Genomic DNA, 23,195 nt, shown 5'->3' on the forward strand with positions numbered 1-23,195 from the left:
GGCAAACTACTCCAGTGTATCTACCAAGAAAACCTCCAGTAGGGTCATTAAGAGTACAACGCAACTTAAAGATGACTGAACAACAACAGCAATCCCTGTATGGGATAAGGCAATGAATACTAAGAAATAGATTGTGCATCCAGTCTCTGTCTTTATTTAATCAACATATCAATGAAAAGTAAAGTAGAATCCCCAGCATGTTATGTGCACCTGCTTTTTAAATCTAACTGTGTGATCCATCTGTCGTTTCAGAGCTCTGGCTGACATCTTAAGGCAACAGGGACCAATCCCAATAGCACACTGTGAAAGAGAGACTATCTCAGCTATTGATACCTCTCCCAAAGAAAACACACCAGTCAGATCTTCCTCAAAAAACCACTATACCCCAGTGCGCACAGCTAAACCTACAACAGGTAAGTTCATCCTTAAGCATTTCATTTGAGGATGGTGGGATATTTAAATGATCTCTCTGGCTTCTCTAGGGGAGAGAGATTTTGAAGTTGTATGTGGAATAAGATAGATGTTCCATACAGACAAAACTGTCAGATGTGGGATGGATGACCAACATTGGGGAATTACTCTGTTTGGAGATGATTCAGAGTAGGAGAAATTTTCATCAATTTCTGAGCTGGGCAGGACACAATCCTTATAAGAGGTAGAAATTTAGACAAGATGACCTTTGGCAAATTCTGCAAGCCTGGGGAAAGTGTGATTTAGTGATTATATGCTGTAACAAGCAACCAAAAAGCATGTCACAAGGAAGAACCTGTAGTAACCACTATAGGCAGCCATAATCATTGTTTGAGGCTATATATTCAATTACATGTTCATTTATGTGTTTGAAAAATTGACCATGCCTAGGCTGTTAGAAATGTGAAAAAAAAGAAAAATATACTTCTATTAGGGACTATAGGGGCTATTTAACACATCTTGTCACTTGGGAAATGTATCATGTCCTACAGGTTAGAATGTAAACTCTAAGGTCTGTCTCTCTTTGTGAATCTGTGCACAAGTGCCTGAAGATACCCAGTTAGAACTTGGAGAATGGCTGAAAAATGTTTGAGCCCCTTGTTTGGTAGCTGAGGATGTCATCCCAGAGAGAAAAGTGCTGAATGTCTGAGCAGGAAAAAAAAACCCTCTAAGTAAGACTCAGGTATTATCAATAAATGTGTGAGAGAGTGGTAGTGACCTCAGCCCTGGAGACTCTGATTTTGAGAAAGCTTATTTTTGATATAGTGAACTGTATCCTGTGAACACTTTAAATTTGGGAATCCATGACAACGAGGCAGGCAAACTGAACCAGTAACTAAGGTATACCTCTGTCAGAAGAAAGAGGGGTGATTTGTACTAAGCAAAAGATGAAATAAGTTGAGATTTTGAATGACGTTTCATTTCCCTTTTAAAAATAGAAAAAAATAGCTAGCTCTATGCCAATCATATTACTATGTACTTGGTTTAAGGAAAAAATATAAAGTAAACATTGTCCCATAGTATAATAATACTTCATATTTTATAGTACTTTACTGTTTTCACTCACCTTTACATGCAGATATCATTTGATCACTAAATGATTTTGTGAGTATGCAAGACAATTATTCTTAATTTATAAATAAGAAAAAATGTGGGCAAGAGAGAATAACTTCCCCAAATTCTTTGACAGTTATTTAACAAGAAGCATTTAGTAAACACTTAAAGCATGCCAAGCACTGTGCCCAGTACTTGGGTTATAAATACAAAAACAGAACAGTCCCAGCCTTCGGGGACCTTACATTTTACTGGGGGAAAACAACACATATACAGACAAACAAAATACAAATAAATACAAAACAATTTACAGGGGTGGATGGAGAAAGTACTAACAAATGGGGAGTCAAGAAAGTCTTTTTGTGGACATTTCAACTGAGACTTGTAGGTAGGTAGGGATTTCAAAAAGCAAAAGTGAGAAAGGAGAACATTTGGACCATGGTGGGGGACAGCCAGCATAAGGACTCAGAGATGGTAGATAGAATCTGGTTTGGAAGAAATTCAAGTAGGCCAATGTATCTAACAATGGAATGGCTGAATATGAAATCAATTTAGAAAAATAGGTTGGAGACAGGATGTGAAGGGTTTTAAATGACAAATAGAAGAGTCTGCATTTTATCCCAGTAATGGTATAGTGGTAAAAATAAGATATAAAGTGGTATAGATATAAGATGGTATAGATATGTATAAATAAGTTATAAGCTACTACTCAACCTAATGCTGACTACTTCTTTAAAATTCTTTCTAAATCCTTATCTTGAAGTCAGATCCTTTCCTAGAGCTTATTCTTGGCTCTAAGACTTTAGGAAAGCTTAGTATCAAAAGCCCTACTTTGTTGTCAAGTTTTGGCCACTGCAAGTTTTTTTTTCCATTGACACTGACACAACTATAGTTCAGACTCTAATAACTTCATGTTTGGTCTATTGCAATAGCCTACTGTCTGGTATCCCTGCCTCAAGTCTCTCCTTATTCCAGTCCATCTTCCATTCAGCTGTCAATTTGATTTTCCTAAAATGCATGTCTAACCATGTCATACACCCCTATTCCATAAACTCCAGTAGCCTCCTATTACTTTCAGGATATAAGATTTTCTCTTTGGCATTTGACGTTTTCAAAGCTGACTCTTTCCTACCTTTCCAGTCTTCTTACAATTTACATTACTCCATGAACTCTGTTATCTATTGCTATTCCTCCCAAAGACATTTCTTTTCATTGCCTGCCCCCTATACCTTTAATGCTTCCCACCATTCTCCCTCCTCATTTCCACATCCTGGCATCTTTCAAGTCTTAGCAAATGTCACTTCTATCCTTAATGTTAGAGCCTTCCTTTAGATTATCTCCAATTTATCCTGTGAATAACTTTGCATGTTATTTCCTCCACTGGTTTGAGAGCTCCCTGAGAGCAAAGACTGTTTTTTGTCATTGTTTGTATCCCCAGTGCTTAGCACAGTGCCTGGCATACTGCAGGTACATAATAAATATTTGTTGACCTGACTTCTTTTTTAGACCAAGCTTAGTCATCATACTTATACAGCATTCAGTTTCCTTTTTGTTGTTGTTCTTTCCATTTACACTGTTGTGGTCAATGTGTAAGCTGTTTTCTTCCTTCCAATTATTTTCTGCCCTTTCCTCTTTATATCTAGTAATTATCATAGTGGCTAATGCCCAAGAAGTAATAAATAGATGTTGAGTGACTGACTGACTTAACAGACTATTTCCTTAGTCTGTTTATGCTAACTAAACGGATCAGTCATTTTTAGTCATGTCTGGCTCTTTATGACCCCAGCCATTGCCTGTCTTTTCTATTTTTTGAAAGCTATAGGTAATAAGTAATTTTCCACTCTCCTCTTGAAGAAGGAAAACCTTTTCCTCTCCTAACAAGTATTTCTGTCTAGTGGCTGGGAATGAATATAAATATGATAGTTCCCTTTTGCACATTTTATCCTTCTCACCAAATACAACTCTAGTTTAAAATATTTTCTGTCCTTTAGGACAGAATTTTACTTTTTGAATAAAAATTCAAACAGATCTTAACAAAGTTTCAGAATAGAGATTTTGTCACTATTATTATCTCGATAACCTGGAGGAGAGGTAAAAAATTCCTGGGTGGTGGGAAAATGTGGAAATGTTTCAATCCTAGAGCAGGGATTTATCCCATAGTACAAATTTAACACATGCCCTCCTTCAGCAGCTAGAAACTTCTTGCTACTAGGAGCTTAACAGAATAAATAAGAAGCTACCCAAGGTTTGCTAATAAAATCCATCTGTGAGACACAGAAGTAACTAATTTGTCTTTTGGCTCACCTGAATTTCTCTGAGTTACTTATATTATTTTCATATAACTAATTTCAGTGTCAAACTGAGGTTGCTTCATGTTATTTTTTTTTTTAGTAGGGAAGTATAAAATTGCTAGATATGGTTCTGAATTCCTAAAGAACATTAGCACTTAAAGCTGGATGGTTTCATTAAGTTTCTGGTTTCTATGACAGTGTTGTATATTAGGAACTCTGGATTAGCAGTTAGAAAACCTGAGTTAGAGTCCCAGTTCTCCTACCAATTAGCTTTGTATATTCAGGCAAATCACGTCAGTCCTCAGTTTCCTCCTCTATAAATTGAAGGAGTTGCACAATATACCAAAAGTTCTAGCATGCAGTCTTATTTGTACTTAGGGGAAATTTTATATCTCTAAACACATCAATAAAAAAGAAAAAGAGCTCTCTGAGCTCTGGCCCCACAACTGGCAACATGGCTAAATGTACCAAGAAGGTTAGAATTGTTGGTAAATATGGAACACGTTATGGTGCATCCCTCAGAAAAATGGTGAAGAAAATTGAAATTAGCCAGCATGCCAAGTATACCTGCTCCTTCCGTGGCAAGACCAAAATGAAGGGATGGACTGTAGGTATCTGGAATTGTGGATCCTGTATGAAGACAGTAGCTGGTGGTGCATGGTCCTACAATACCTCCTCTGCAGTCACAGTCAAATCTGCCATCAGAAGACTGAAGTAATTGAAAGACCAGTAAAATCTTCTTATGAAATATCTGTAGCCCATAATCCAACAATAAATGGGTTAATTTATGGAATAAAAATCACTTTGGTTCTTAATAGTCAAAAAAAAAAAAAAGAGCAGACCAATGAATTAGGCATGCAGTTAAAAAATTAGAAAAAGATTGAATTAAAAATCACCAATTAAACACCAAATTGGAAATCCTGAAAATCAAAGGAGAGATTAACAAAATTCAAAGTAAAAAAATTGAATTAATAAATAAAAGTTGAAATTAATAAACCATTGGTTAATTTGATTTAAAAAATAAAGAAGAAAACCAAATTATCAGTATCAAAAATGAAAAGGGTGAATGCACCACCAATAGATGAAATTGAAACAATTATTAGGAGTTAGTTATTTTGCTCAATCACATGCCAGTAAATCTAACAATCTAAGAGAAATGGATGAATATTTGCCAAAATATAAATTGCCCAGATTAACAGAAGAAAAAATAAAATACTTAAATAATCCTATCCTAGAAAAAGGAAATTGAACAAGCTGTAAATGAGCTCCCAAAGAAAAAATCCCAGGAATAGATGGATTTACAAATGAATTCTACCAAACATTTAAGAAAGAATTAATCTCAATTTTATGTAAATTATTTGAAAAATAGGTAAAGAAATAGTCCTACCAAATTCCTTCTATGACACAAACATAGTACTGATACCTAAACCAGGTAGAGCAAAAAACAAAGACAGAAAACTATCAAGCCAATTTGGCTAAATGAATATTAATGCAAAAATTTTAAATAAAATACTAGCAAGTAGATTACAACAATATAACACAAAGATCATATGCTAAGACCAGCTGGGATTTATCCCAGGGATTCAGGGCTGCTTCAATATTAGAAAAACTCAGCATAACTTACCATACCAATAACAAAAAAATTATATGATTTTTTGAATAGATGTAGAAAGAACTTCTGACAAAATCCAACATTCATTCCTATTAAAACACTAGAAAGCATAGGACTCGATGGAGCCTTTCTTAAAATGGTAAGTAGTATGTGTCTAAAATCAAGAGTAAGCATTATCTGTAATAATGATAAATCAGAAGCTTTCCCCATGAGATCAAGGGTGAAGTAAGGCTATCATAAGGATATCCATTATCACCTATACTATTCAATAGTATATTAGAAATGTGAGCCAAAGCAGCAAGATAAGAAAAAGAAATTGCAGGAATAAAAATAGACAATGTAGATGATATATTTGTATACTTGGAGAATCCTAGAAAATCAACTAAAATTAGTTCAAACAATTAAAAACTTCAGCAGAGTTTCAGGATATAAAATAAACCCACATAAATCATTAGCATTTCTATATATTACCAGCAAACCCTGTCAGGAACCGATAGAGAAATTCCATTTAAAATAATAGCAGGCATTATTAAATACTTGGGAGTCTACCTAACAAGACAAACCATGGGACTATATGAATAGAATTACAAAATACTTTTCACAAATAAAGATACACCTGCACAATTAGAGACATATTAATTGCTCATTGGTAGGCCAAGCTATTATAATAACAATGACAGTTCTACTTAAATCAATTTATTTATTCAATGTTACGTGAATCAAACTATCAATTCTACCTTCACCTGAAAGAAAAAAAAGGTAAAAAAAAAATCAAGGAAATCAATGAAAAAAAATGTGAAAGATGGCGACCGAGCTATGCCTGATTTCAAACTATATTACAAAGTGGTAATCATGAAAACAATCTGGCACTAGCTAAGAGATAAGAGTAGAGGATCTGTGGAATAGATTAGGTACATAATATACAATACACAATAGTAAATGAACATAGTAATCTAGTGTTTGATAAACCAAGTTCCAGTCTTTTGGGGCAAAAACTCACCATTTGACAAAAATTGCAGGGAAAACTAGAAAGCAGTTTGAAAGTCTAGGCATAGACCAACTTCTCACACTATATACCAAGGTAAGGTCAAAATGAACAACTTATATAGACATAAAGGATGATATCATAAGTAAATCAGGAGACCAGGTAAAACTATATTTGGCAGCTTTATGGATAAAGGAAGAATTTGTGACCAAACAAGAAATAGAGAGGAAGTAAAATGGACAATTTTGATTATATGAAATTAAAAAGGTTTTGCACAAACAAAACCAATGTAGCCAAAATTAGAAGGAAAGAAGGAAACCAGAGGGAAACTTTATAGCAAGTTTCTCTGATAAAGGCCTCATTTCTCAAATATACAGAGAAATAAGCCAAATGTTTAAACATGTGTCATTCTTCAATTGATGAATGATCAAAGGATATGAACAGTTTTCAGAAGAAGAAATCATAACTATTAATAATCACATAAAATGTTCTAAATCAATATTGATTAAAGAAATGCACATTAAAACAATTCTGAAGTACCATCTTATACCTATTAGATAGGCTAACATGTCAGAAAAGGAAAATGACAAACATTGGAGGGTATGCGGGAAAACAGGTACACTAATGCACTGTTGGTGGAATTGGTCTGGCATTCTGACTATAGATAGTTTGATTTCTTCATCTGAAAACTACCTATTCATGTCCTGTGATTATTTATTAATTGTAGAATGACATGACCTTATAAATTTGGCTTAGTTCTCTATGTGTTTGAGAAATGAGGCCAATATCAGAGAAACTTACAGTAAAATTTTAATCACAGTTATGATTATTGTATATTTCCCTCCATCTTATTTCCCCCTTTTCTTCTTCTTCTTCTTCTTCTTCTTCTTCTTCTTCTTCTTCTTCTCTCTCTCTCTCTCTCTCTCTCTCTCTCTCCACTCTGTTCCTCCTCAAAAGTGTTTTGCTTCTGACTATCACTTCCCCCAATCTGCCTTCCCTTCCATCAGCATTCCTCCTTTTCTTATGCTCTTCTCCTGTAGGGTAAGATTTGTTATTCCCTCTTTGAGCCAAATCTGATGACAGTAAAGTTAAAACATTGTTCATCTCCCCCCTCCCATCTTCCCTTCCACTGTATAAGCTCTTTTGCACATCTTTTATGTAAGATAATTTCCCCCATTCCAACTCTCTTTTCTTCCTTCTCTAAGTGTATTTATCTTTCTCACCCCTTAATTTTATTTTTTATATATCATCCCATCTTAACTCATATCTGTGTGCTATGTCTATGTATACTCCTTCCAACTGCCCTAATAATGATAAAATTTTTAGGAGTTACAAGTATCATTCTTCCCATGTAGGAATGTAAAAAGCTTAACCTTTTATATCCCTTATGTTTTTCTCTTTTCTGTTTACCTTCTTATGCTTCTCTTGAGTTCTGTATTTGAAAGTTAAATTTTCTATTCAGCTCTGTCTTTTCATCAGGAATACTTGAAAGTCCTTTATTTCATTAAATGTTTATGCCTCTCTCCCCTCCCCCAAAGGATTATACTCAGTTTTGCTAGGTAGGTTGTAATCCTCACTCCTTTGCCATCTGAAATATCATATCCCAATACCTCTAATCTTTTAATATAGAAGCTGCTTGTATTATTCTTTCTGAAGTTCCACAATATATGAATTGTTTCTTTCTGACCACTTCAACATTTCCTCCTTGACTTGGGAGGTCTGGAATTTGGCTACAATATTCCTGGGAGTTTTTATTTTGAGATCTCTTTCAGGAGGTAATCAGTGAATTCTTTCAATTTTTATTTTACCCTCTGATTCTAAAAAATATCAGGGCAGTTTCCTTGATAATTTCTTGAAAGATGATGGATGCCCAGGCTTTTTTTTTGATCATGACTTTCAGGTAGTGTATTAATTCTTAAATTATCTCTCCTGGAGGGAGAGAAAAATTATTTTCCAGGTCAGTTTTTCTCTAATGAGATATTTCACATGTTCTTCTATTTTTTTCATTCTTTTCATTTTGTTTTCTTATTTCTTGATTTTTTGTGGTGTCATTAGCTTCCACTTGCCTGATTCTAATTTTTAAGGAATTAGTTACTTCTATGAGCTTGTGTAGCTCCTTTTTCATTTGGCTAATTCTACTTTTTAAGGAGTTCTTTCCTTTAGTGAATTTTTGGACATCTTTTTCCATGTGGCCAATTCTTTTTTTAAGGAGTTCTTCTCTTCAATGGATTTTTGCTCTTTTACCATTGGGCCTATTTGTTTTTTTAGGTATTATTATTATATTTTAGTAATTTTTGTGCCTCCTTTATCAAGCTGTTAACTTTTTTTCATGATTCATGATTTTCTTGCATCACTGGCATTTCTTTTCCCAACTTTTCTGTCTCTTTATTTGATTTTTAGAATCTGTTTTGATCTCTCCCAGGAATTACATATATATATATATATATATATATATATATATACACACACACACACACACACACATATATGTATGTATATATGTATGTATGTATGTATGTATATACACATATATATATAATTCACATATAAAATTCACATTTTTCTTTGAGACTTTGCAGGTAGCTGTTTTGAATTTTTTGTCTTTTTCTGAGTGTGTTTTGACCTTTCCTGTTACCATAGTCACTTTCTATGGTCAGGCTCTTTTGTTGTTGTTGTTTGCTCTTTTTTCCAGTCTATTTCTTGATTTTGAACTTTATTTTAAAGATGGGCTCTGGGGTGTAAGAACTAGTTCTGGGGGTCTGTAAATTTTTAGTTCTTCCAAGTGGTATGATATAAGGAGAGACATGTTCAGTGCTCTTCTGTCCTGTGCTCTGCTCTGTGAGTGACCACAAGCACTCTTTTCTGCCCTGGAACTATGACCAGGGTCCCTGTTCCCCTGAAGCCTAATACTCTGGTGTGGTAGTGCTCCTCCTTCCCCTGGGATTGTGACCCAGAACCACTTCTCTTATTTATCAGTATCATTTTCAGGCCCCTACTAGTGCCCTTCTTATTACACAAAACTAGACATTCAAAATAATGACACCATTAAATATTAAACATAAGCATTTAACAAGGCAAAACCAATAATTAAAAATGTGTCACAGATACTCAAAATAAGCAGATGCAGGAATAGTCAGTTCATTACAGTCCACACATGAACTCATGTCACACTTTTCCACTAAACAGTCAGTGTTGATAAAAGAGTGATCATATACATAAACTTGACAAGGAAACACGTGAGTGAAAAAAACCTATGTTTAGGAAAACTTTCTATATGAACTTCATACTTCAGTGTTATTTGTCTGCAATATGGTATCAGAATAGATGTACCACATGAGTCTATTTTTATTCTGCTTTCATTCTGATTCTTACATCTCTCATCCTGGACAAATGTTTTTTATCTTCTACTAGTGAACAGAGGAGGCATTGATAAGTCACAACAATCCTCTTGGAAAATGTTACTCTATTGAATTGGTTAGCAGTTCCCTTTAGCCAGAAAACTACAAAGCTCATTAACCTGCCACTCCCTGGATGATGGAAACAATCTCAGTTGGCTTTTCACTCACCAGGATTTTGTCCAAAATCAGTTTTCACTCAGCTGATCCAAGAACAAATCAAAGCCTGTATTGCTCCTTTCTGATTTTTCTTCAAACACATCTGAGAATCTTCACCTCTTTGACAATATACAGTGGTGCTAGAAGGCAACTCCATTGTCTTCCAGTGAGTCAGATTTTTCCAGCCAATCAGGAACAAGCATTTGAAGCCTTGTCAGCTAACTCCCCTGCTTCCAGTTACTTCACAAAAGCCCTATTGGTGCTATTTTTCCCCTCCCCTTGAAGAGTTTTTCTTTCTTTTCCATGCTTAACTACTACAGCCAAATTTTTCACCACCAATTTCAATTGCTCTAATCAATGCTTCTTTATACTCAGTGACTCCACTTTCCCTTATGATATAAAAAAACAGTGAATTTCCTTTATCTCTTAGTTATAAAACCAACAGTCATGACTTAATCATTGCTTAGTCTTCAGTTATTTTCTTTATCCTTTTGTATGGATAAACTTAAACAGTTTCACATCAATGAACTGAGGAACTACAATGCCTATAGTCTTAGTCTTTTCTCAGTCTTAAAACCAGTTCTCTTAAAATTCTGTTTTTGAAAGCTATTATCTTCACACTTATGTTTTATATTTTTCTATTAAAATTATTTTTCTGCCTTTCATTAAACTGTTCACATACAATATAGACATCAACTCAATCCTTGAAATGTAATTTAAACATTATTTTTGTAAAAGTCTATTTTCTATCCCTTTTCGCAGCTAAGATCCTTATAACCCATATGAAAAAACTTTCTTTACACATGGATTTTTAGCACTTTTTTAATTAAATAAAAGTTATTTTTTGCCCATATCAACCATCAAACTATTCACCTGTGAAAGAGACAACACTTTATGTTTTTCCAAAGTTGTTTTATTTTTCTCTTTCATACAAAAGTATTTAGTTTGTCCTCTTTAGCAGCTAAACTGTTTACTTCTTAAAAGGGTAGTACCCTACATCTGGAATGTAAACCCCTCTCCATCTTCCCCCCCACTTATCTTTGCCTTTTTAGAATAATGTTCTTCCATTAAGACACAGTACAACCTTCTTTGCCATGCCTTCTTTGACAGTGCACCCCTGACCCACATTGTTACCTTTCCTCAAATTAACTTGTATTTACTTACTGGTATAAGATTTAAAAAAATTTATTTAGCACTTTATTTTTCCTGAGCTACATGTAAAAACAATTTTTAACATTTGTTTTAAAAACTGCAAGTTCTAAAATCTCTCCCTTCTTCTCTGTTCCCCCCCCCAATTGAGAAAGAAAGTGATTTGATATTGGTTATACATATGTAGTCATGCAAAACATATCTGTAATAGTCATGTTGCGAAGGAAAACTTAGACAAAAAAAAAACTCAAGAAAAATAAAGAAAACAAAAAAATTATGCTTCAATCTGTATTCAGAAGCCAACAGTTCTTTCTCTAGGAATGGATAACATTTTTTTAATCATAAGTCCTTCAGAGTTGACTTAGATCATTGTATTGCTGAGAATAGCTAAGTCATTCACAGCTGATCATCTTACAATATTGCTGTACCTTTGTACACAATATGTTTCACTTTGTATCAGCCCATGCAAGACTTTCCAGGTTTTTCTGAGAGCATTCTGCTCATCACTTCTTAGAGTATAATAGTATTCCATCATAATCACATACCACAACTTGTTCAGCTATTCCCCAATTGATGGACATCCCCTCAATTTCTAATTCTTTATCTCCAGAAAAGAGCTGTTATAAATATTTTTGTACATATAGGTCATTTTCCTTTTTGTTTTTTTTTTAATTGCTTTTGGGATACAGCCCTAGTAGTGGTATTGCTAGGTTAAAAGATATGCATGGTTTTATATCCCTTTGGGCATAGTTCCAAATTGCTTTACGGGATGGTTGAGTCAGTTCACAACTCCACCAATAATGCATTAATATCTCATTTTTCCATGTCCCCTCCAACATTTATGATTTACCTATTCTGTCCTATTAGCCAGTCTATTAGATATGAGGTAGTATCTCAGATTTATTTTAATTTGCATTTTTCCAATCAGTAGTGAGTTAAAATATTTTTTCATGTGGTTATAGATAGCTTTTATTATTTCATCTAAAATATATTATTTTATAATATTTTATATTTTAATATTTTATAATATTTTATAATGATCATATATTTTGATCATTTATCAATTGGGAAATAGCCTTTATTTTTATAAATTTGACTCAGTTCTCTATATGTTTGAAAAATGAGGCCTTTATCAGAGAAACTTGCTTTAAAATTCTTTTCACAGTTGCTATTGCTAACTATATTTCCCTCCATCCTAACCCACCCATTTATTCTATTCTCTCTCCTTTCACCCTGTCACTCCTTAAAAGTATTTTACTTCTGACTATCCCCTCCACCAATCTGCTTTCCTTTCTATTACCCCTCCTTTCCCCTCCTACTTTCCTGCAGGGCAAGATAATTTCTATACACAATTGAGTGTGTATGTTATTCCCTCTATGAGCCAATTCTCATGAGGGTAAGGTCCACTCACTCCTCCAATCCTCCCTCCTCTTCCCCTCCACTGTAAAAGCTTTTTCTGTTCTCTTTTATGTGAGATAATTTACCCTCCATTCTACCTCTCCCTTTCTCTTTCTCTTGGTACATTCCTCTCTCATTCCTTAATTTTGTTTTTTTTTTAAATATCACCCCTTCATATTCAACTCACACATGTGCCCTCTGTCTATATATACTCTTTCTAAATACTCTAATAATGAGAAAGGTCTTATGAATTACAAATGTCATCTTCCCATGTAGGAATGCAAATAGTTTAACCATTTAAATATATATATATATATATATTTATTTATTTATTTTTAGTTTTCAACATTCACTTCCATAAGCTTTTGAGTTTTCAATATTCTTCTTTCTCTCCTTCTCCCTCCCCAAGATGACATACAATCTGATATAGGCTCTACATATGCATTAATATTAAACATTTTCACATTAGTCATGTTGGAAAGTATTGAAATGAATGGGAGAAACTATGAGAAAGAAGAAAAAACAAAACAGAAGAAAAAAAAAGCAAATAGTATGCTTTGATCTACATGCAAACTCCATAGTTCCTTCTCTGGATGTGGATAGCATTTTCTATTATGAGTCTTTTGGAGTTGCCTTAGATCCTTACATTGCTGAGAAGAGACAAGTCTATTAAAGTTAGTCATTGCACAGTGTCTTTTACTGTGTACAATGTTCTCCTGGCTCTGCTCACTTCACTCAGCATCAGTTCATATAAGTCTTTCCAGGGTTTTCTGAAATCTACCTGCTCATCATTTCTTATAGCACAATAGTATTCCATTACATTCATACACCATGACTTGTTCAGACATTCCCCAATTGATGGGCATTCCCTCAATTTCCAATTCTGAGCCACCACATAAAGAGCTGCTATAAATATTTTTGTACATGTGGTTCCTTTCCCCATTTTTATGATCTCTTTGGGATACAGACCTAGAAGTAGTATTGCTGTGTCAAATGGCCCTTTGGGCATAGTTCCAAATTGCTTTCCAGAATGGTTGGATCAGTTCACAACTCCGCCAACAATACATTAGTGTTCCAATTTTCACACATCTTCTCCAACATTTATCATTTTCCTGTTTTGTCATATTAGCCAATCTGATAGGGGTGATGTGGTACCTCAGAGTTGTTCTGATTTGCATTTCTCTGATCAATAGTGATTTAGAGCATTTTTCCTATGATTATAGATAGCTTTAATTTTTTTATCTGAAAACTGTCTGTTCATATCCTTTGACAGTTTATCAATTGGGGAATGACTTGTATAAATTTGATTCCATTCTCTATTTATTTAGAAATTAGGCCTTTATCAAAGCAATTAGCTGTAAAAATTGTTTCCCAGCTTTTTGCTTCCCTTCTAATCTTGATTGCATTGGCTTTGTTTGTGCAAAAACTTTTCAATACAATGTAATCAAAATTATCCATTTTGCATTTTATAATGTTCTCTATCTCTTGTTTGGTCTCAAATTCTTTCCTTCTCCATAGCTCTGACAGGTAAACGATTCCTTGCTCTCCTAGTTTGTTTACAGTATCAGTCTTTATATCTAAATCATGTACCCATTTTGACTTTTTATTGGTGTAGGATGTAAGATGTTGGAATATGCCTATTTTCTGCCATACTATTTTCCAGTTTTTTATTTTTATTTTTCCAGTAGATTATTTTAATCATTGACTGTTGTGTCTTGCATGCCTAACCTATTTCACTTATCTACCAGTCTATTTCTTAGCCAGTACCAAATAGTTTTGATGATTGCTGCTTTATAATACAATTTAAGTTTTGATAGAGCTAGGCCACCTTTCCTTGCATTTCTTTACGTTAATTCCTTTGATAGTCTGGGCCATTTGTTCTTCCAGATGAATTTTGTTATTATTTTTTCTAGCTGTATAAAATAATTTTTGGTAGTTTGATTTGTATGGCATTAAATAAGTAAATTAATTTAGGTAGATTGTCATTTTTATTATATCAGCTTGACCTACCCATGAGCACTTGATATTATTACAAGTATTTAGATCTCACTTTATCTTCGGGAGAAGTGTTTTGCAATTTTTTTCATATTGTTCCTGGGTTTGTTTTGCAGGTAGACTTCCAAATATTTTATAGTATTTACAGTAATTTTAAATGGAGTTTTTCTTTCTATCTCTTGATGTTGGGCTTTGTTAGTAATATATAGAAATGCCAATGATTTATGTGTTTATTTTCTATCCTGCAACTTTGCTAAATTTGTTTTTTCAAGCAATGTTTTACTTGATTCTCTAGGATTCTCTAAGTATATCATCATGTCATCTTCAAAAAGTGATAGCTTTGTTTCTTCTTTGCTTGTTCTAATTCCTTCTTTTTCTTCTTATTGCTAAAATGAATATTTCTAGTACCATATTGAATAACTGGTGATAATGGACATAGTTTCATCCCTGATCTTATTGGAAATGTTTTAGCTTATCCCTATTATATATAATGCTTGCTAATTGTTTTAGATAGATGTTACCTATCATTTTAAGGAAGACTCCACTTATTCCTCTGCCCTCTAGTGTTTTAATAAGAATGGATGTGTATTTTCTCAAAAGCTTTTTCTGCATCTGTTGAGATAGTCATATGATTTCTGTTAGATTTGTTGTTGATACAGTCAATTATACTGATAGTTTTCCTAATATTAAACAGTCCTGCATTTCTGGTATAAATCCTACCTGATCATAGTGTATTATCCTCAAGATAAGTTGCTTAAATCTCTTTGCTAATATTTTATTTAAAATATTTGCATCTGTATTTATTAGAGAAATTGGTCTATAATTTTTTTCCTGTTTTTGACTCTTCCTGGTTTAGGTATCAGCACCATATTTGTATCATACAAAGAATTTAGTAGGACTCCTTTTTTGCCTATTTTCCCAAATAGTTTATATAGTATTAGAATTAATTGTTCTTTAAATGTTTGGTAGAATTCACTTGTAAATCCATCTGGCCCTAGACTACTAAAATAATCTACTGGAAAAATAAAAATAAAAAACTGGAAAATAGTATGGCAGAAAATAGGCGTACTCCAACATCTTACATCCTACACCAATAAAAAGTCAAAATGGGTACATGATTTAGATATAAAGACTGATACTGTAAACAAACTAGGAGAGCAAGGAATCATTTACCTGTCAGAGCTATGGAGAAGGAAAGAATTTGAGACCAAACAAGAGATAGAGAACATTATAAAATGCAAAATAGATAATTTTCTGTTGAGCTCTGGTCTTTTCATTGGGAAGATTTGGAAGTTCATTGATGGCTTGTTCAATTTCTTTTTCTGAAATGGGGTCATTTAGGTATTTTATTTCTGTTAATCTGGGTAATTTATATTAGTGTAAATATTCATCCATTTCACTAAGATTGTCAAACTTATTGGCATAGAGTTGGACAAAATAGCTCCTAATTATTGTTTATTTTCCTCTTCATTGGGGGTGAATTTGCTCTTTTCATTTTTGATGCTGGTAATTTGGTTTTCTTCTTTCTTTTTTTTTAATCAAATTAACCAAAAGTTTATTTTATTGTTTTTTTCATAAAAGCAATTCTTAATTTTATTTATTAGTTCAATAGTTTTCTTAATTTCAATTTTATTAATCTCTCCTTTGGTTTTCAGAATTTCTAATTTGGTATTTAACTGGGGATTTTTAATTTGTTCTTTTTCTAGCTTTTTTAGTTGCATACCCAATTCATTGGTCTCCTTTTTCTTCATTTTAGTCGTGTAAGCATTGAGAGACATAAAACTTCCCCTAAGAACTGCTCTTGCTGCATCCCTTAAATTTTGGTGTGTTGTCTCATTGTTGTCATTCTATTGGATGAAGTTATTGATTGTTTCTATGATTTGTTGTTTGATCCACTCATTTTTTAGGATTAGACTATTTAGTTTCCAATTAATTTTTAGTTTATCTTTCCATGGACTTTTATTACTCATAATTTTTATTGCATCATGATCTGAAAAGGATGCATTTAATATTTTGCCCTTTCTGCATTGAATTATGAGGTTTTTATGCCCTCATAAATGGTCAACTTTTGTGTAGGTGCAATGTACCACCAAGAAAAAAAGTATATTCCTTTCTATTCTCATTCAATTTTCTCCAGAGGTCTACCATATATAATTTCTCTATAAAATTCTATTCATCTCCTTAATTTCCTTCTTGTTTGTTTTGTGGTTAGATTTATCTAGTTCTGAGAGGAAGAAGTTGATATCCCCCACTACAATAGTTTTGTTGTGTATTTTTTCCTGTAACTCCTTTAACTTCTCCTCTAAGAATGTTATGCCACTTGGTGTATATATGTTTAGTAATGATATTACTTCATTGTCTATGGTACCTTTTAGCAGGATGTAGTGTCCTTCCTTATCTCTTTTAATTAGATCTATTTTTGCTTTTGCTTTGTCTGAGATCAGGATTGCTACTTCTGCTTTTTTTTTAACTTCAGTTGAAGCATAAAATATGCTGTTCCAGCCTTTTATCTTTATTCTGTGTGTATCCTTCTGCTTCAAATGTGTTTATTGTAAACAGCATGTTATAGTATTATGGTTTTTAATCTACTCTGCTGTCTGCTTCTGTTTTATGGGAGAGTTCATCCCATTCACATTCACAGTTATGATTATTATTTGTGTCTTCCTCTCCATTCTATTTCTTCCCCCTACCTCCCCCCTTTTATACTTTTCTCTTTCCTTTCTCCTTTTCCCTCCTCACTAGAGTTTTGCTTTTGGCCACCGCTTCCTTCAGTCTCCCCTCTCTTCTATTAGCCCCCTCCCTTTTCTTCCCCTTTCCCCTTACTACTTCTTTCCTCCCTTCTATTCACCTCCTCTCTTTCCTTTTCCCTTTCCCCTCCTACTTCATATATGGCAAGTTAGATTTCTATACCTAAATGATTATATTATTCCTTCTTTGAGCCAAATATGATGAGATTAAAGTTCAAACAATGCTCATCTCCCTCCCTTCTTTCCCTCTACTGTAATAGTTCTTTGTGACTCTTCACGTGATGTAATTTACTCTGTCTCCTCCTTTCCTCTTCTCCCAATACAATCCCTTTCCACCATTTAATTAGATTTTTTTAAATTTTCACATCAAAGTCAATTTACACACTCTCTGTCTATGTCTGCCCCTTTTAAATGTCAAAATAAAACACAGTTCTCAAGACTTACAAGTATCATCTTCCTTTGTAAGGATATAAACTGTTTGCCCTTATTGAATAACAGGTTTTTTTCTTTCCTGTTTACCTTTTTTATGGCTCTCTTGAGTCTTGTATTTGAAGATCAAATTTTCTGTTGAGCTCTGGTCTTTTCATTGGGAAGATTTGGAAGTCGCCTACTCATCTCCTCCCTGAAAGATTATGCTCAATTTTGCTGGGTAATTGATCCTTGGTTGTAATCCAAGCTCCTTTGCCTTATGGAATATCATATTCCAAGCCCTCCTATCTTTTAATGTAGAAGCTGCAAGGCCCTGCATAATCCTGGCTGTGGTACTATGATATTTAAATTGTTTCTTTCCGGTTACTTGTATTTTTTCCTTAATCTGATAATTTTGGAATTTGACTACAATATTCCTTGGTGTTTTCAATGTGAGATCTCTTTCAGAAGGTGATCAGTGGATTCTTTTGATGACTAATTTATTCTCAGGTTCTAGGACCTCAGGGCAGTTTTCCTTGATGATTTCTTGGAAGATGCTGTTCAGGCTCTTTTTTCTTCATGGCTCTCAATAAATTGAATTCTGTTGAAAATTCAATAAATTGAATTTTATTGAAAATTCAATAAATTTTAAATTATCTCTTCTGGATCTATTTTTCAGGTCAGTTGTTTTCCAATGAGGTATTTTATGTTTTCTTCTATTTTTTCATTCTTTTGATTTTGTTTGGTTGAATATTGATGTCTCATAGAATCATTTGCTTCCACTTGCCCCATTCTAATTTTTAATGAGTTGCTTTTTTCAATTAGATTGTGTATGTCCTTTTCCATTTAGCCCATTTTATTTTTTAAGGAGTTTTCTTAAGTTAGTTTTTGTGCCTCTTTTTTCATTTGGCCTTTTCTACTTTTTAAGGAGTTGTTTTCTTCAGGTGTACTTTTTCAATCATTTTTTTAAGGACTTGTTTTCTACAATCAATTTTTGTCCTTTCTTTTCCAAGCTATTGGCTCTCTCTTGCATACCTCTCATTTCTTTCCCCAATTTTTCTTCTACCTCTCTTGTTTGACTTTTAAAATCCTTCTTGAGCTCTTCCAAGAAGGCTTTTTGGGCCTGAGACCAGTTCATATTCCTCTTTGAGGTTTCAAATGTGGGTATACTGATAATGTTGTCCTCTTCTGAATTTGTGTTTTGATCTCCCCTGTCCCCATTATAAGAGTCTATGGTTATTGTCCATTTCTGCTTTTTGCTTATGGAGTTTTCCTATTTCCTAGTCTTTTAAGTTGAACTCTCCTGCTGGAGTACAAGAGGCACTGACCTAAGCTTCTTGTGCTGGGGGCCAGGGACTTGGTTCCTGGCTTTGTGTGCTGGGGCCTGTGGTGCTGGCAGCTGGAGGCTGTAACAGTCTGGCAGCTTATTTGGTGCTGAGCTGGGGTCAACAACACTGAAGCTCTCAGGGTTGTGGTGGGGGGTCTGGCCCCTGGAGGACACCTGGTCACCACGGCTTCTTTAAAGCACTCGAATGTCTGGCTGCTAGAGGATGTCTGCCAGCCTTGGAGTTGTGCCTCCTGGAATTGTACTTCCTGGCATTGTGCTGAAGGACTGGGAGATTTGACTACAGGAAGACTCCTGCCTACTGGCACAGGTGTTAGTTTTCCAAGCTGGAGTCTACTGGCTCCCCTGCCTGTGCCAGGGCACTCAGGGGCAGGGGGAGGGATCCTGTTGTTAGAGCTTGCCTGCTCCACCATCCTGGAGTTCAGGATCTTTCCCTGGTTTTCTGAGGTGGGGCTTGCCGCTGGCTTGCTGGGATGCCTTCCTTCCTGTACTACTCCCCTTGCACTAGCACAACAAGGACCTTTCCTGTTAATCCTCCAAGCTTCCTGGGCTACAAGAGTGCTGCACCCCGTCTTTCTGCTGGCTCAGTCCTTCCAGGGTTTTTCCTGGGGTGATATTTTCTGGGTTTTTAGAGGTAGTTAGGAAGGGTGGGAGTGACTTACTTCTTATCTCACCATCTTGGCTCCTGAAAATCATTTCCTGAATTGTTTCTTGATGTCTCATACAGTCATTTGCCTAGTTTAACCTTATTAAATCACTTATGATTTCCCTTTCCTTTTTTATCTTTTTATGCTTCTCTTGAGTCTTGTATTTGAAAGTGAAATTTTCTATTCAACTCTGGTCTTTTCATCAAGAATGCTTGAAATTCTTCTCTCATTGAATGTCCATTTTTCCCTTGAAGGGCTATACTCAGTTTTGCTAAGTAGGTGATTCTTGGTTGCAATTCTAGTTCCTTTGCCCTCTGGAATATTATATTTCAAGCCCTTTTATCCTTCAACGTAGAAGCTGCTAAATCTTGTGTTATCCTGACTGTGGCTACATGATACTTGAATTGTTTCTTTCTGGCCACCTGGAATATTTTTTTCCTTGATTTGGGAACTCTGGAATTTGGCTATAATATTCCTAGGAGTTTTCATTTTGGGATCTTTCAGGAGATGATCAGTGGATTCTTTTGATTTCTATTTTACCCTCTGGTTCTAGAATATCAGGGCAGTTTTCCTTGATAATTTCTTGAAAGATGATGTCTAAGCTTTTTTTTTTTTATCATGGTTTTCAGGAAAAGCCAGTTTAAAATTATCTCTTCTAGATCTCTTTTCCATATCAGTTGTTTTTCCAATGAGATATTTTACATTGTCTTCTATTTTTTCATTCTTTTGTTTTATTGTTTCTTGATTTCTTATCAAGTCATTAGTTTTCATTTGCCCCATTTAAATTTTTAAGGAATTATTTTCTTCAGTGAACTTTTGAATGTCCTCTTCTATTTGGCCAATTCTGCTTTTTAAGGCATTCTCTTCATTGGCTTTTTGAACCTCTTTTACCATTTGGCCTGTTTTTTAAGGTGTTATTTTTCTTCAGTATTTTTTTGTGTTTCCTTTACCAAGATGTTGACTCATTTGTTATGATTTTCTTCCATCACTCTCATTTCTCTTCTCAATTTTTCCTCTACCTCTTTTACTTGATTTTCAGAATCCTTATTGAGCTCTTCCGTGATCTAAGACCAATTAATTTTTTTTTCTTGGAGGCTTTGTATGTAGGAGCTTTGACTTTGTTGTCTTCTTCTGAGTGTGTCTTTTGATCTTCCTTTTCACCATAGTAACTTTGTTACTTTTGTAATTCTAATCTTGTATAATTAGAATTTTTTTCTCTTGATTGCTCATTTTCCCCAGTCTATTACTTGACTTTTAACTTTTTGTTAAAGTAGGGCTTTGCTTCCAGGGTGAAAGATAAACTGTCCCAAACTTCAGGGGTTTTGTTCAGCTATTTCCAGGGTTCTTCTAGGGACCTGCAAGTTTTCAGTTCTTCCAAGGTGGTATGATCTAAGGAGAGGTGTTTGTTCTCCAAGCCTGTGCTCCAAGGCTATGTGAGCCACTACAAGCACTCTTTTCTGCCCTGAAACTGTGAGGAGGGCCCCCCCTCCATTGCTGCTACAAGCTCTGCTATGCCAATGCTCCTCCTCATCCTGGGACTCACACCTAGGACTGCAACAAGAATCCAAGTATGGGCAAAGCAACAGAGTCCTGCCCCAGTGCTACTAAAAAAAAACAAAACCCTGTAATCTCCTGACCAGTTATTCAGTCTCCTGTTAACAGCTTCTGTGGGTGGAGATCTCCAGAAGCAGCCATAGCCACTTCTGCTGCAGATTCTGCCACTCCCAAGCAGAGCTGGTCTGCTCTGGTGTAGCCTATGCTGGATTGTGCTCCTACCTCACCGTGGTGCAACAGACCTTTCCTGCTGACCTTCCAAGTTGTCTTGGGTTGGAAATTTGTTTCACTCCATCTTTTTGTGGGTTCTGCTGCTCTAGAATTTGTTTAGAGTAATTTTTAAAGGCATTTGGAGGGGTTTGGGCAAGACCTCAGGTGAGTCACTGCCTTTACACTGCTATCATGATGGCTCTGCTTCCCCACATGGTTTTATTTTTGCCTGCATTATCACCTAGTATAGTTCCTTGCATTCAGTAGGTACTTACTAAATATTTGTTGAATTGAATTGAACGTTTTTTATAAGAGCTATGCACATCACAGGCCCTTGATAATTATTAACTAATTTGGAGAAAGTTCTTTTATGTTTATATTAATTAAAATAGCCATTTCTGTTCCTTATATGCCTTTTATGATGGAACTGCAGAAATAGTATACCATGTGGAATTTAGTTTCCAGTTCTTAAAAAGATGTCTTTGTTTTATGGCTTCCTTCCTAGTACATATGTATTCCCTATTATTTTACCCTGATTAATGTGTTATATTAATAATGTTAATGTTATTAAAAACAACATGTAACATTATGAAATCCCACTCTCATTGTTCATCACTTTTATCCCCATTTTACAGATAAGGAAACTAATTTTCAGAAGCTTAGATGATTTACTCAAGGTACCTATTCTTACCAATAGCTACTTCATTTATCTCTGGTCTTATTCCCAACACTGATTCAAACACTGCTTTTAGAACTCACGCTAACTTATCATTGAATTGCCCATTTATTATTGTTCTATGGAATAGATTTAATTTAGCAACATAATCCCAGCATGATTTTTTTCAGAAACAATTAGCAATGGTAGATGAAATATAACTCTATTAATGCTACTACAGTAGAAACTTACCATTCATTTACCATTCACAAAGGTAAGAGAGTTAGGCTTCCTATATAGATAGGGATAGTGACTGGACCTCTGATTTTGTTTCATATAAGAAACTCCAGAATGAGTAAATTCCTCAGAGCAATTCAGGTTTGCATCTTCTCTGCAACCTAAGAGAATTGCCTAGAGCACCAAAAAGTTAAGTGACTTCTCTGGGATGAACCAGGCAATATCTCTCAGAAGCAAGACTGGAACCCAGATCTTCTTGACTTAGAAGCCAATTTTATGCAATTCCTGTAATAACATGAAACTAAAGGGTTCTTAAAGTCCCTTGCTGCTACAGTATTTCTCTCTAGACTATTTCAACATTCAAATTAGTGCAGTGAGAACTATGTGTCCCACTAGGTCATCAGTATTCCCTTCCAAGGAACAAAAAAATCTCACTAATTTGAGGGAATAGTATATTTGGGACAGCATTCAAAGAAAGATAGATTTGTGCTGATATCTTTTGTTTTTATATCACCTAGATTTCTCCTTGTATCTCTTCCTGGCCCTTCCCAGAGAGTAATCCTGGGGTCTTCCTTTTTTCTTTGTCACTGACCTTAAGATATAATCCTAGCAGTGGAATCTCTGAGTCAAAGGGTATGGGAATTATAATCCTTTGCACATATTCAAATTGCTTTCCAGAATGGTTATACTAATTTACAGTTCCATGAACAATGCCTTAATGTATTTGTCTTTCCACATCCCCTACAACATTTACTATAATCTGTCTTTTGTCTTCTCTGCCAATTTGCTGGGTATGAGGTGAACCAATTTGCTGGGTATAGGGTGAAACCACAGAGAAGAATAATTCTTTTCTTAAACTAATATCTGTTTTTCAGAATATTCTC

General features: G+C 34.6%; 2 protein-coding genes across 4 annotated transcripts in view; both read left to right on the plus strand.

The window, feature by feature from the left end:
* Window positions 1-23,195, plus strand: part of SHISA6 (shisa family member 6) — a 457,435-nt gene that overhangs the window by 63,138 nt on the left and 371,102 nt on the right. For all 3 annotated transcript variants that reach the window (XM_027850213.1, XM_027850214.1, XM_027850215.1), the window contains exon 2: window positions 253-413. In XM_027850213.1, the coding sequence (XP_027706014.1) occupies window positions 253-413 (161 nt within the window). The remainder of the gene's footprint in view (window positions 1-252; window positions 414-23,195) is intronic.
* Window positions 4,270-4,533, plus strand: LOC114034501 (60S ribosomal protein L37a-like). Its single transcript, XM_027850216.1, has one exon. It carries the CDS (start codon window positions 4,270-4,272, stop codon window positions 4,531-4,533), a length of 264 nt encoding a protein of 87 aa, XP_027706017.1.

Source organism: Vombatus ursinus, unplaced genomic scaffold (assembly GCF_900497805.2).
Source record: "Vombatus ursinus unplaced genomic scaffold, bare-nosed wombat genome assembly UNPS02008996.1, whole genome shotgun sequence".
NCBI lineage: Eukaryota > Metazoa > Chordata > Mammalia > Diprotodontia > Vombatidae > Vombatus > Vombatus ursinus.